Source organism: Nymphaea colorata, chromosome 8 (assembly GCF_008831285.2).
Source record: "Nymphaea colorata isolate Beijing-Zhang1983 chromosome 8, ASM883128v2, whole genome shotgun sequence".
Lineage (NCBI taxonomy): Eukaryota > Viridiplantae > Streptophyta > Magnoliopsida > Nymphaeales > Nymphaeaceae > Nymphaea > Nymphaea colorata.
The window spans coordinates 16,440,334-16,453,569 of record NC_045145.1 but is presented as its reverse complement, the minus strand read 5'-3'; the positions used below and the strand labels follow the sequence as shown (position 1 = coordinate 16,453,569).

Below are 13,236 nucleotides of genomic sequence, written 5' to 3'. Positions count from 1 at the left end.
CTATGATCCATACTTAAGATCTTTATTTTACTTCTTTGCATTGAGAAAATGTTGGTTTTAAGATCGGGGAGGGAAGGGTCTGATCTTAAATTCACGTCTCTCAAATCCTAAAAATCTCAAATCCGATGTTATCAACACCCCCATAAGGAAAAGCGGGATTAACCTTTGATTGTTGGGTTTAAAAAACATTTATAATCATGTTTATTTCTAAGTGTGTAGCACCTACTAATTATCACATTAGTCGCATCCATAGTCTAAAAAAAGCAAACAAAAACCAAATTTTGGAGTTTAGTTCTGCAAAATATTGTAGATTGCACCACAACCAGAGTCTCTTCATAAATTATAGCATGGATTCTCTTCATTAGGTTTATATCAAACTTTATTCTTTACATGGCGTTGATAAGAAACATGGGCTTTGTTTTACCAAACATTCTCTTAGTAATATTAATGTTTGTTTCTTTAGTTTGTTGACCTAGCTGGATCAGGTACAAACAATTACATTTAAAATTTCAAATTTGCAAACGTGATCTTAATTCAAATCAGCTGATATTGGCATACAAATATGATGTATAAGGATAAAAGATGCTACAATTGAAGTTTTTGTGAAAATTTTAACTTAGAAATTCTCATTGTCACACCCAAAAAAGTCTGGTTCGAGAACGGCACTTTGCATTGTTACTAGTGTAAATTAGATCTGTGTAGGCTTAAAACAAGAAAACCTATTCCAGCGTTTGGATGATACCCTAAAGCCAGGTTCTGTCTTAAAACCTGGTTTTACTTTTAAAACCAATTTTTGGGAGTGTTTGAGTGCGAGAAAACCTGATTTTGTAAACGAGTATGAAAATCCTGACCCCTTAAGATTATTTATGAAAAAACTAAACTTTGAGTGTATCATTGAAACAAATAAACCAAGTTTCTAAAATTCACCATAACACATGGCTTTCGGAAAACCAAAATTTCATAGGTATGGGTTAAATTACATGTAAATTTTAAAAAAAATTTATTTATCTGCATAAAAATTTTGAAAAATTATATTTCATATCTTGCCAAAATTTCAAAACTATAATTCCACCTCCTCATGAGAAATTTCTAACTCTACCTTGCATATGAAGGCCGAATACAAATACAAAGCATATCATATCCCTCCGATCCTTCGTTTAAGTAAAGGAGTAATTTAATTTTTGTTCATCTTCATTTCCTCTTCTTCGTTTTCGGATTCAAGTTTCTAACTGAACGGTAAACCAGGCTGTTTGAATGATGCATGTCATTAAAAACCAGGACTTACCCCTAGAGGGCCGCTCACGTCAATTCCGTCCAAATCTTCTTCCCGTCAGTTCAATGCAATGTAACTAAGGAAGCTATGCACTTGTAAATTTGTAATACTTCCTTTTTTTACGATTTTTAAATATTTAACTTTTTTTGTTTTGATTTTTCCTTTATTTTATTGAAAAATACGCAACAAAATCTTCTGCCAATTCACAACCCAAATCAAAGACTTTTTTTTTTTTCTAAAGTAGCGGAACCGGATGGATGTGGATACATCCAAGCTGCCTTTATTTAATTTTCTTGTGACCACCGAGTCACCGACCGAATGGAATTGTTTTCCTACAAATTAAGTTCAAACAGAAAATAATATCTTAATTCTAGGGAGCTATGCGTCCGGCGCGTTTGCTTTCTTCAGTCTCCATTATATGTAATTAATTATTTTTTGTTTAATAAAAAAAGCTAATGAGCAAGGGGATGTGTGGGTGCGTCACATGTTCTATTTTCATATATTTTGTGATTTTTAACCTTAAAAATTAAAATCAATACACTTTAATTAACATGTATACTATACCTTATCTAAGACTTAATGCAACAAAAACCAAAAAAATGGGGAACACGAAAACCTTCAAGTCTTTTTCAAATGGTGGGTTGCTACTAAGCTTATCCAAAGGTACTCCTCCCTTGGACATAAGATTGCATCAAAATCTAATTAATAAAGGCACACTCACCAAATTCAAACTTGAAGGATACTTACATATTAAAAAAAAAAACTAAAAATCAGCGATAATTTTATATATAAATAAAGTAAAATTGATGAGCTAGTGTGGGCACATGACGATAACTTTAGCTCCGCCACTAATGAGGGTGTGTATTCAAACGAAAAAGTTTATTAAAAAGAAAAATACCATTAAAATATAAAAAAAAAACATCTGTATCGACCATTAAAGTCGCATAGGCTTGCCATTAATTATAACACCGATACAAGGATTACTAATATTTTTTTTTAAAAGCTCCTAATACAAATATTGTATGCACAATTTTTCTTTCTAACAGTTTATAGAAAAAAAAAAACGAAAATAAAAAATGGTTTTCCATGGAAATCCGCAGGAAGGTGCACCAGACTGGTCAATTCCCCACAATTTGATGCACCTCCATTTCACATCAACAGTACCTTCCAAGTCACTTCCATCGACTCCACGTCTCCGCCAACAGCCATCTGAATTGCAACAGTAGTGGGGGCCCTTCTTGTCATCTTCAGGAGACAGACCATTGGAAAGCAGTTTCTCACAGAATGAACCTCAAACAAAAGACATGTCCGAGTGAGGAAAGATCACGCCTTATCCGGACGCACACGAGAGAGAGAGACTTTTAATTCTCCCAACCGAATCTACAGGCTTATAAAGGATACCCAGAAAGGAACATGATCTATATCGTCAGCAGAAGGGTCAAATTGCATACTCGCATACATAACAAAACAAAATCTTTTTTACGACCCATTCCCCGTTGATCAGAAGCCGGGATTTCTTGCCCATTAATGCCGCCATTAAAGCAGTTTAGGCTTAATGTTCTGCTTTTGAATTTCAGAAACCAATGTGAGGGCACTTTTACCAGGTTATGATCCTTCGAACGCTGCCTGTAACCGGTGAGTTTCCATTGAGGCAGATGGTCAATTAGTGTGTGAATGATTTTACTTCATTTCGTGTCATGATTCTGCATCTCAGCTGTGGTCCTTCGGTAGGTGGCAGGTCTGAAAGGTCAGCCTCATGGTTGCGAGGCCTACACAGTAGGCCAGTTCAACGCTCGGCAGTGCCTATTAAACGTATAATTGTCCTTTATTTTTTGAGTCACGGTGATGGTAGGCATTACGATCACCGGTTTTTTCTCCCTTGGGGAGGCTGTTGCAGGAAAGCGAGAAACCAATAAAATAAACCGCAGAATAAAGGGAAAGGAAGAGAATGAACAAAAGAAGTAAAAGCAAGTGAATATTGTTGCATCATGATCCCCTTGAAGAAAAGCGCAAAGGGTTTTTACTGTTCTTGGTCGCATCTGCTGTCTATCTCCTGCGGAGATCGAGAAACATATAAACAGTAAACACTCCTCTCACGGTCAATCTTCTTGCTGGAAGATAATTTCTAAAAGATGAACAAATATTCCAAAGAATTACTACATAATGTGTTTGCGTGCGTTTGAGAGAGAGAGAGAGAGAGAGAGAGAGAGAGAGAGAGTCATGCATCTTGTACCTGGTGGCTTTGAAAAACTTGGTACTTGGTTAAACTAAACTAGGAAGAGTCACGGTCACTTGGAGACAACAGATCTCAGTGTTCCCTGCCATCATTCAAAGAAGCATGTGCCCTGCAACTTAAGGAAGAAAAATGCAGTTTTCTCTGCATGTTAAAAGAAAAAAGGAAGGAACAAAGGTAAAAGAACCCACAAAAAATGACAAGAGGAACCAACCCTCCCCTCTTCTGCTATCATTCAAAGGAGCATGTGCACCTCATTTGTGGTCCTCTCCCTACGTGTTTTGAGCTCCCGGGTGGGTCCGGACCCACTTTTCCCTCGGTACCCACCTTCTTTGGACTAAGACTTTAATGGAGAAATTTTCCAAGATCGGAAGGATTCAATGCATTCTGAATCCCACTAGTCAAAATGGGATTGGATACAAGGAACGGCTTTGTTGTAACTCCACTGTTATCCTATACATCTTGACTAGATGTCTTCAAGGAGAGGAACTAAATTTCACCTCTGTGACCATAACCTCCTTTTGATCTCCAACTTTAGTGCTTGCTGCAACAATGAGCCCCACCTCATGCATTATTGCAGCATTGTTTGGTAGGTTGCCTCTTTCCTTTTATCGAGCATGGTGCCCGTCAGTTCCGTGGTTCTCCCTTATGTTTGTACCTTCTTTCTGCTCGAAAACTCATCACTCAAAGTTGTTTCATGTAAATAAGCAATTGAAGTCAATAAATTTTTGTGGGCAAGGGTGAAAGGAGTAGCAACTCAAGAAAATCAATCGAAAAAGAGTTTCACAGAAGAAACCGGCTGCTGAAATTTGAACGATCAGAGCAACGAGTGCAGAACAGCCCTGCTACAAGGACACAGGAGCGTGCCTGTAACGCCTAGTCATTACATCAGAGAATGCCCTGAAAAGTTAGAGAAGGAATTCAAAAATCAACACACAATGGTTCTATAGCAGTCCAGAATGCAGATTTCCACTAAAAATGAACTTTGCAGATCACACATACATAAAATCAGATCCTCAGAGAGGTACAGAGATGACAGATGACTTTCTCCTATTATTATTTGGAGTTGATCGGGACCAAAATCTCTGCAACCAATTCCATTAATGCACTGAAGGTAACTATGACCTCGTTTCCTACCATGTACAGAAAATTTACCACTGGACGGAGAAGGAACCATGCTACTTGAACGGGAGACGCAAGAGTGCATTCTTAAATGGGCCCTCTTAGTTAACATAGCTGACTATCCTTTGACGAAATTCCATACGAATAAATGAGTCCTTTGGTCAGTGATCATGTGAACGATGAAACATCAGCACCTGTGCTTTATCCCTGCCCACTAGCATTAACATTGAGACGTCCACTTCTTCGTCCTGGATTTGGTGTGCTTTAATGCAATGCACACCGCCCTCCATTATAGATGGGGCGCGTTCCAGGAATGTGCATATATAGAGACAAAACTAGCTTCCCGTCTAATTAATGGGTTTCTCATTAATATAAAGAACTATTTTATTTATATGTTGGGCTGCCTTATGAAAACACCACCTTAACATTATCCTTAGTTTGGAACCCGCGAAGAACTTTCGTAGCCGAATAACTCTAGAGGAGGTAGCTAAGCCGGTTGCAAATGGTTCAACTAAGTATCTTGAAGGTCGGAGTTGGATTAGGTTATGTGCAACTTGAGGCTGGCCAAGGATTGAATGGTGATTGAGAGACTTTGGATATCTTGGCCAACAAAAACATAGATAATCTGCGATGAATCTATGATATGAACGATGATGAAAACAGTTGTGCACCATACCATGAAAGTTCAGTTTGGAGGGTTGGTGCAACAGACGGGGGTAAGTGCTAATAGGTAGCAAATTTTCATTTTGAATTCTTAGGGTGTCAACTTTTTATGCTAAAAAAAAATATGCAAATTAAAGCATAATGAAAACATCACCCTACAACATTGAAAACAGGGTTTCTACCCTCTGAAGAGGGAGGGAGGCGGGGTTGAGACTTCAACCCTTATGTTAGGTGATAGGATGAAATACTCTTTCACTCATCCAACTTAAATAAAGGAAGTTTTCGCTATACTACCAGAATAATGAAAAGAGAGAGAAGTAGGCTTGTCTATGTGATTTGGATAGGGTTGTGATAAGTTCTTCTTTTGCACTCACACACACAAGGGCCCGGTAGCTCAACACCCATTATGCTTCTCATTCATAATTAAGCCAGGATTTGTCTAGCCTCTGTTTGTTGACGCCTGTCAACTCGTGGTGGAAGCATGAATGGTTACAATTAATCTGGCATTTGTCTCCTCTTAGTTTGTTGACGCTGTCAAGTTATCGCGGAGGCACATGTGAGCTGGTGTGGGTAATTAAAAATCACTCTACTTACATATTGAAACATGTGGATGTCCTTCAAAATTTAAAATTTAAATTTAAAGTGTTAGTACTTCTTAATTAAAAATTCTTTGCTATCAGCATGCACAAACAAGGGGAGAGATTTTAACAAAAGTTAATTCCCTAAACTATGGCGACACTTTAGAAGGTCTAAAAGACATGCAGATATGGGCTGTAAAGGCTATTGGCCGATGTGATACGAGGCAGATGTTTAAATTGTTTTATTTTTTAAATCAGTTTAAAATAGCTTAAATTATTTTAGTTACATATAATTGAAAAAATAGGCGATACGGGTTGATATGTAACAATATACATAGGCTGATCATTTGCCATATCGGAAAGCAAACAGACATATATGTATGGGGCGCGCAGGTACCATTTTTTACAATTTTGGATCTAACTTTGGGACCATTTTTTTTTTTTTTTACAACTTTGGATCTGAGGGGTGGTTTGGTTTTCTAATGAAGATGGTTGGATCCGAAGATTGGATCTCAAATCAATGCATCTAAAAATTTATGAAAAAAGACGGTGGGAGGTACATGTTTGGAAGGAGGATTTCCTTTACCTTTGGATCTATCTGTATTGGTTCACCAATGACCATTAGTTCGTCACCAAATGTGAGTAAAACAATAGGAGGGCTCTTCTGCGTCCTGTCGATACATTTACATTTGAACCCCACTTTTTGCATGTAATTCCATAGGGAGGCCCAAGTTTTTTTATGGTCTCTTAGATTGAAGGAAATGGAGGGGCATAAAGGAAACAAAAGAAAAGGAAATGGAAGAAGAAAAGAGGAAATGAACAACTCTTTTCTTTCCATCTCAATTCCTCCAATTTTTAGATTGATTGAATTTACATTAAAAGTTGTTCTTTTCTTTTCCTTGCTTTTATTTCCCTTCCTTTGCAACCAAACATGTTTTTTATTTTTTATTTCTTTTCTTCTTAATTAATCAACCAAACATAGAATTGACTACCCTTTTCATTCCTTTCCATCCAAACAGGCTGTGAGAGAAGAACACTACCGCAACCCGACTTTTGCGAAACATCCATCGATTGGAGATTTCATTTGAATCGAGTCTGGGATTGTCTTTTCAGAAATTTCGAGGAACCATTCGCAACATTAACAACAATAAGAAAGAAGTGGTTCTTCCTACGGAGTTCAGCATCGCTTGTTTTTTTCTCTTTTGGAATTGTGGCAGCCTTGAATTCTAAAATATTGGAGCTCCTTTCCCTTCTGTACTGAGAGCGCCAGTGGGTTTAGTTCCAAGGAAAAGCACCTCTCTGTCAAGAGTCAAAAAAGGAGCCTCTTATATGGCGTTTCTGATAAAGGCCAAATAATTTTGTTGCTTTATTGAAAGCCTTTACGCTGAACATGCAAAGCAATTGGACACAGTAAAGAAATGCTTACGCTTCAGTACTCGCTTGAATCTAGCGGCTTCTGATGTCGATTGAAAATGAGAGTTTGTATTTAATGGGACAAACCTCTATAGTCTTTATACTCACACTGTGAAAGCTACAATAATGGAATATATGTGCACATGGGCCTAGTGAAAAGCGGGTTGAGATGATGAACTTTGACTAACAGATCCAAGAACACCACCAAAAAAATTCTGCATTCGAACAGAAAAATTCTATTCCTGATTATAGATTGACATGATTTGGAGTCGGCTGCTCCTCTAGACCCCCCAACACCTGCCTCTAGATTGGTCAACCTATGATTTTTAAGTTGGAAAAGATGGAGAATTTTGACCACATCCGGGTTTGATCATAATATGATGCGAGCATGCTTAGCCTCAAGTTACCAAAAGTAGGAAAAAAAATGGCTTTATGGTGCTCAAGATCTGACAGATCTCCCAAGGACCATATGGTTGCACTTCACGTGCAAACCAAGACATGGGACCCAGGTCTTGGCCGGCCTTGACTTTGACCTTGACCGGGTGTCCTTCTAAGCTTGGATCTTAGCTGCCCATTTGTTGAGGCTGAAATAACACCTTCTAAGCTAGGAATTTAGCTGCCCATTTGGGGTAAAGTAATCGTTTACAGCCGTTTTGAGGTTTGAGATAAATGGGTTTGTTTGGATTACACTTCCAAACCAGTTTTTGGAGGCAAAACCTAGTTTTACCTCTAAAATAAGGTATTTGGAGTGTTTGAATGTCGTCAAAATCGGGTTTAACGAAAATCTAGTTTTGACAAAACATAACTTTGTAAAAGAAAGTAAAAAACTTGGCCCCCCTTAGGTGATTCAAATAAATACCAGGTTTAGGATGTGTCACCCAAATAAAAAAACTAGGGTTTTAAAGTTCATTTAAAAACTTGGTTTTCACAACACTGGGTTAGATGGAGGGTCATACAAATGCCTCTGAAGGCATGATGCCAGATTTAAAATGCTGATCAGACTACAAGTTATGAAATTGTTTGGTTTTATGAACTGTTGGTAAGAGAAAAACTGTGAAGGATGTCAAGTTGAAACCTTAGATTCAAGCAGAAATTCGGCCTTTTGTTGCCTGAGTTTTTCGGCAACATTACGCTAGGCTTGGAGCATGAAGGTAAGCCTTTTTTTTTTTTTCTCTAAAGGGCTCTTGGCAATAAAAGAAAAGTTTGAAAAAAAAAAACCTTGACATAATTCATTTACTTTTGTGTATTGGATGGTCCCCTCTTTTGCTTTTGGCTGTTTCCTTTCCTTCTTGGCAGTAAACTTTCATGGTGGCAGCCTAGGAATGATTCACCAAACAGTGGACCAACCTACCTCATAGTATAATGAGAATGTTCAATTCCATTAGCTTCTTCCCACCAACCTACCTTTCAACATTTTTACTCCTCTATAAGTTTCCAAATGTCACTCTTGGCAATAACCAAGTAAACACCTTTTTTAAGATTTAGATAGGAAATGCAAACCAAAACAATATATAGATTGAACGATCTCAAGTAGTTTATCTTTTCAAGGAGCTCGTTTTCTTGACAATTTGATCGGAGTAACTTATATCGTTGCAACGACCAGTATAACACCTCAGAAATTTAGTCTCGTATTGAAGATTTTGAGAGATCTTCAAGAGCTTATAAAGAGGAATCATTAATAAGATGATTGTTATGGTTCCTAGCATTTTTGGAGTTGGGTTGTTACACTCAGCCAAAATTCAAATTCAAGCATATTTACTTACAGATAATATCCAGATGGTTCCCTCAAATCAATGTTCATTGATTTCACCAATAACATCATATGATCACCGTATGTTTCGGCCAAAGCGCCATAGATGGCTAGTTATCTAAGAATTCAAAAGAAGAATATACGTGAACATGAAACTTTGTTCTTATTAACTGATCAAAATTTTTGCTCCTTTTTAAATTATTTTTGACATATACACAAAAACAAGCTTGAGATGGGAAACAGGGTCCTGTAAAAGCCTCTTAACTGACATTAACTGACATTATTGGGGACGCCACCGCCAAATGGTGAAAGAGTTAGGGAAAGAAGATCTGATTGGGCACCTCCACGGCAGCCAACCAAGAGTCGACGCATGGCCTGCAGCGCCGTGGCGAGACCGATTTATCCCAGTACAATAGTTATTCGGGTCAGGGCACTAGCCTTCGAGGGGCCACACGGTTCACTCATGGATGCTTGCTCGAGGCGACGAAGCATGTGAACATATCCAGTGAATCCACGCCACCGTTTCAAAATTGTGCGAAAAGGAGCCGTGCCGGCCACCGGGGAGGCCGCAGATTTTTGAGAGACCTGACCTTCTGTCTCCTGTGTGTAGTTAGTGGCCTTGTACGTTCCCGCCCCCACAGGTGATCTCTTCCTACCAGCTTCGGCCCCTCCTTACTTAATTTACCTAGCAGCAGTTTCTAGGTGAGTGATAGAGGCCTTTCACCCGCCCGCCCGAAGGCCCCCGCCCAGCCTCTCTTCTCATTAGGGTACATGGTATGCATTCGAAGTGCCGCCCCTACCAGGTTAAGTCGGTAGCCCCATTTTGCAGCAGAGAGAATTGATGTCTCAAAAATTTAAAATGAATATTGGCTGCCTTTACCTTTACCCCATCAAATTGCACCAACTCCCTTGCAGATAATTTACCGAGAAGCTGGAACTTAAGTGCTTTTCGATCCCAACTACATCTAACATTGGTTCTTTTCGATAGGTCCTCGCGATCAATTGATTATATATCCCTGGTTTGACTTATCTTATGATGAAGATTCAATATGGTTGAGAAGAGAGTACTTCTTCTTCTTGTTCATGAAAAACACTGTGCAGTTATTCTGCCATGATGGTACTCACCTGCACGTTATTCTACTACAATCGCTGGAGAAGAAATCGAGTGCACTGAGATGTAATCCTTAAGACATGATGAAACATCTAAAAGGTTGAGACCAATTTAATAGGCTTCTCATGTGCACTAGGCTCCATGTTAAGAGGGCCAGCATCTTTTGCATTTTGTATTGTTAAAAATAGTGGAGCTTCAGTGTGGCCATAGACGTAGGAAGACTGTTTATCTTTCTAATCTTTGTCTTCTTATGTATCATTGTCTTCTTATGTACTGTTTGCTTCTTTTCTTCTTCTAGATACAAAGAGTGAAAGGGCTCCGTCGTTAATGAAGATATAGCTCGCGTCATATAGAAGAAGCTCGAAGGGTGACCCGTGGCTAGTGGCTTTCCAATTGGATTCCGATTGAGAGGCAAATACTTAATACGATCCAAAAGTGTATAATTAATGAACCAATCTATTTCATGATATAAAAATAAGTTTTGTTAGTTTAAATGCAACTATGTGTTAACCTGATGCTTACCAGTTTATGCGAAGAGACGTAAAACCCGAGCCTTGAATCCTTTCACCTTCTGAGTTCACCTCGGTTTTAAGTCACTCAGTCAGCCGAGAAGTACAATGCCGGATGTGCCCATGCTGTCCGGACGATGTTGTTAACTGTTTGAGTCAAACACGGGCCGAGAAGAATTAGGCGACGGCGGGAGACCAAGCTGAAGTGGCGTGCCACATCGGACAGGTACTGTGGGGTGGGGCCCGAGGGATCATGTGGACGTGGCTTAAGACCACGGGGCAGGTCAGAACTTCACGTGGATTCCCCATGCAGTGTGCCAACCTTCAAAAATGCTTAGACCTCTCAAGACAAGCCGGGACAAAAGCGGCAGAGCTGACGCCCACCCCACGGCCCTCCCTTGTCCCTTTCTTTCAACAAAATTCCCTTTCGCCTCTGCTGCCTCGCGCAGTCGATCGTTCTAATCACTGGGAAAATGGACGGCGAGATTCGGAGCTTGGAATGACCTCAGTTGTTTCATCTTTGCTTTTGTTTGTTATCCCATTTGCTCACTTTGAATCATGCACACGTACTGCATCGTGGCTTGCGTCTTTTATTTACTGTTTTCATGCATTAAAGTTCTCATTGACATGATGTTTTGGGACATTGTCGGAATATATAATATACGTGTTACATAATATTATATCATATATTACTGTCACTGTTTTCAAGAGGTGCCAACCTTCTGTTGTTTCAGAAAATTGAAAGTATAGCAGCGCGATGGAGAAATGAATAGTAAATATCCGATGTTAGAGACATAGGTGTTGTTAGATTTAGCGTTTGAAGACGACGTCCATGCAATTGAAATTTGCAGTTCAGCAATCTAATAAAGTCAGGGGGAGAGAGAGATGAAAAATTCAGTCATATTGATGTGGGAATTACTGCTGGTACTTGGTGCCCCATGTTTCAAGGGAAGGTCCAAATAGAAATGCAGGGAGGGTAGCGGAAGATAGAGAGAAAATCTACAAGTATCAAATTTTCCTCATCTCTTGTACAGTGACGACCTTGAACACTCAAACCTAAAAGGACAGAGAGAGAGAGAGAGAGAGAGCACCCCCATAGACTGAGAATGTACACAGACACGAGCAGAGGAACTCTCCTAACGACACCAGTACAACCTCACAACTCAGCATTGTAGCCAAGCAAATGCGAGGAACTAAAGGCTTGGCCGCTGCCGTAAGCTCTCTGATATGCACTGTAATTATCCGGCACCGCCGCTGCCGCATTCGGGAAGCCGAACCTACCCGCCGGCACGGCGACACCGGCGGTCTGCGATGCGGCGGCCTGCTCGAGAGACTGCACCTCAGTCTTAAGGAATTTCACGTACTGAATTGCCTCGTCCAGCATCGAGGCAGTGTCCATCTTGGTTCCTCCCGGTACCAATCTCTGAAGAATCCTTATCCTCTCGCTTATCCGCTCGCGCCGGTGCCTCGCTGCGACGCTCTGCGGATCCTTCGAGATCTTCACGTTCCTCCTCTTCGGCGGCTTCACCGACTCCGGATCTATATGGATTGGCTGCATAGCCGCGATCCTGAATATCATCTCCCTCATCGTCCCCATCGAATTCATTTTCTGGACATCGTTGGGGTCGTCGTCGGCCGGACCTCTCATGGCCTCCGCCATCCCTCCGGCCGTCGGCGGCAATGTTCCGCCCGGGTAGTTCATGGGGTTAGTGTAGGCACACGGCACAGAGGGAGAAGTGGGGAGAAAGCTACCTGAATTTCCTGCCAGATACTCCGAAAACTCGTTCGGAAGATCTGCGAATTCAGGCATTTTTTCCATCTGCAACATCATTAGCATCATGCCCATTTGGTCATCTGTCAAGTTCTTCATCGCATCGGCATCCATGGCAGGCAAGACCAAAGGGAAAGAGAGAGGAATTAGAGGAGAATGCCGAGAAGAGAAAAGGGAAAATGGAAGAGGGAAAATAAAAAAAAGGGATGTGAGAATGACGGGAACACTCGCAAGCGAAGTGCAACGCACTAGCATATGTATATATAACCGCGAAACCTATCCCTCGATTCTCCATCTCTCTCTCTCTCTCGTTACTTTTTTTGCTTCTTAATTGTTTCACTTTTATATCAGCCTTGTTAAAAATGACTCAGTAAAATGGCTAAAAAAATAAAATAAAAAAAAGGAGAGAAGATTTCAATTAAATCCATTTCAGGTACGTCCATTCTTACGGTGATAATTCTGAAAAGGGGCCTGAGTTTCATTAAATTTTCACAAAAGAGTTTCAGGAAAGTCAATTTTTTTCTGTTGTTGCATGATGAGTTTTCTTCTTTGGACAAATAATTGAGCCCATACAGGGTCGACTTTTTCTGCAAACTAGTTGCGTGCACGCACGAGTATACACCAAAAGAAGGCCAATCGAAGTAATTTTGAAATTTTTATAAAAAATGTTCATTTTAAACTTTTTACATAAACTTTTTTTTGTCCTTTCAAATGTTTTCTTTTTTACTGTGTAAACAAAAGTATTTTGGTCATTGTTCAACCATGTGTAACCCCGACTTTCTCTCATTTTTTTTACAAGTCTCTGAAAATAAT

At 39.8% G+C, this 13,236-nt stretch overlaps 1 protein-coding gene across 1 annotated transcript; it reads right to left on the bottom strand.

Moving 5' to 3' along the window:
- Window positions 1-11,565: 11,565 nt before the first annotated feature.
- On the bottom strand, window positions 11,566-12,679 carry LOC116259149 (transcription factor HEC2-like). Its single transcript, XM_031636804.2, has one exon. The coding sequence runs from the start codon at window positions 12,676-12,678 to the stop codon at window positions 11,809-11,811; it is 870 nt and encodes a 289-aa protein (XP_031492664.2). The 5' UTR covers window position 12,679; the 3' UTR covers window positions 11,566-11,808.
- Between the last annotated feature and the right edge of the window lie 557 nt (window positions 12,680-13,236).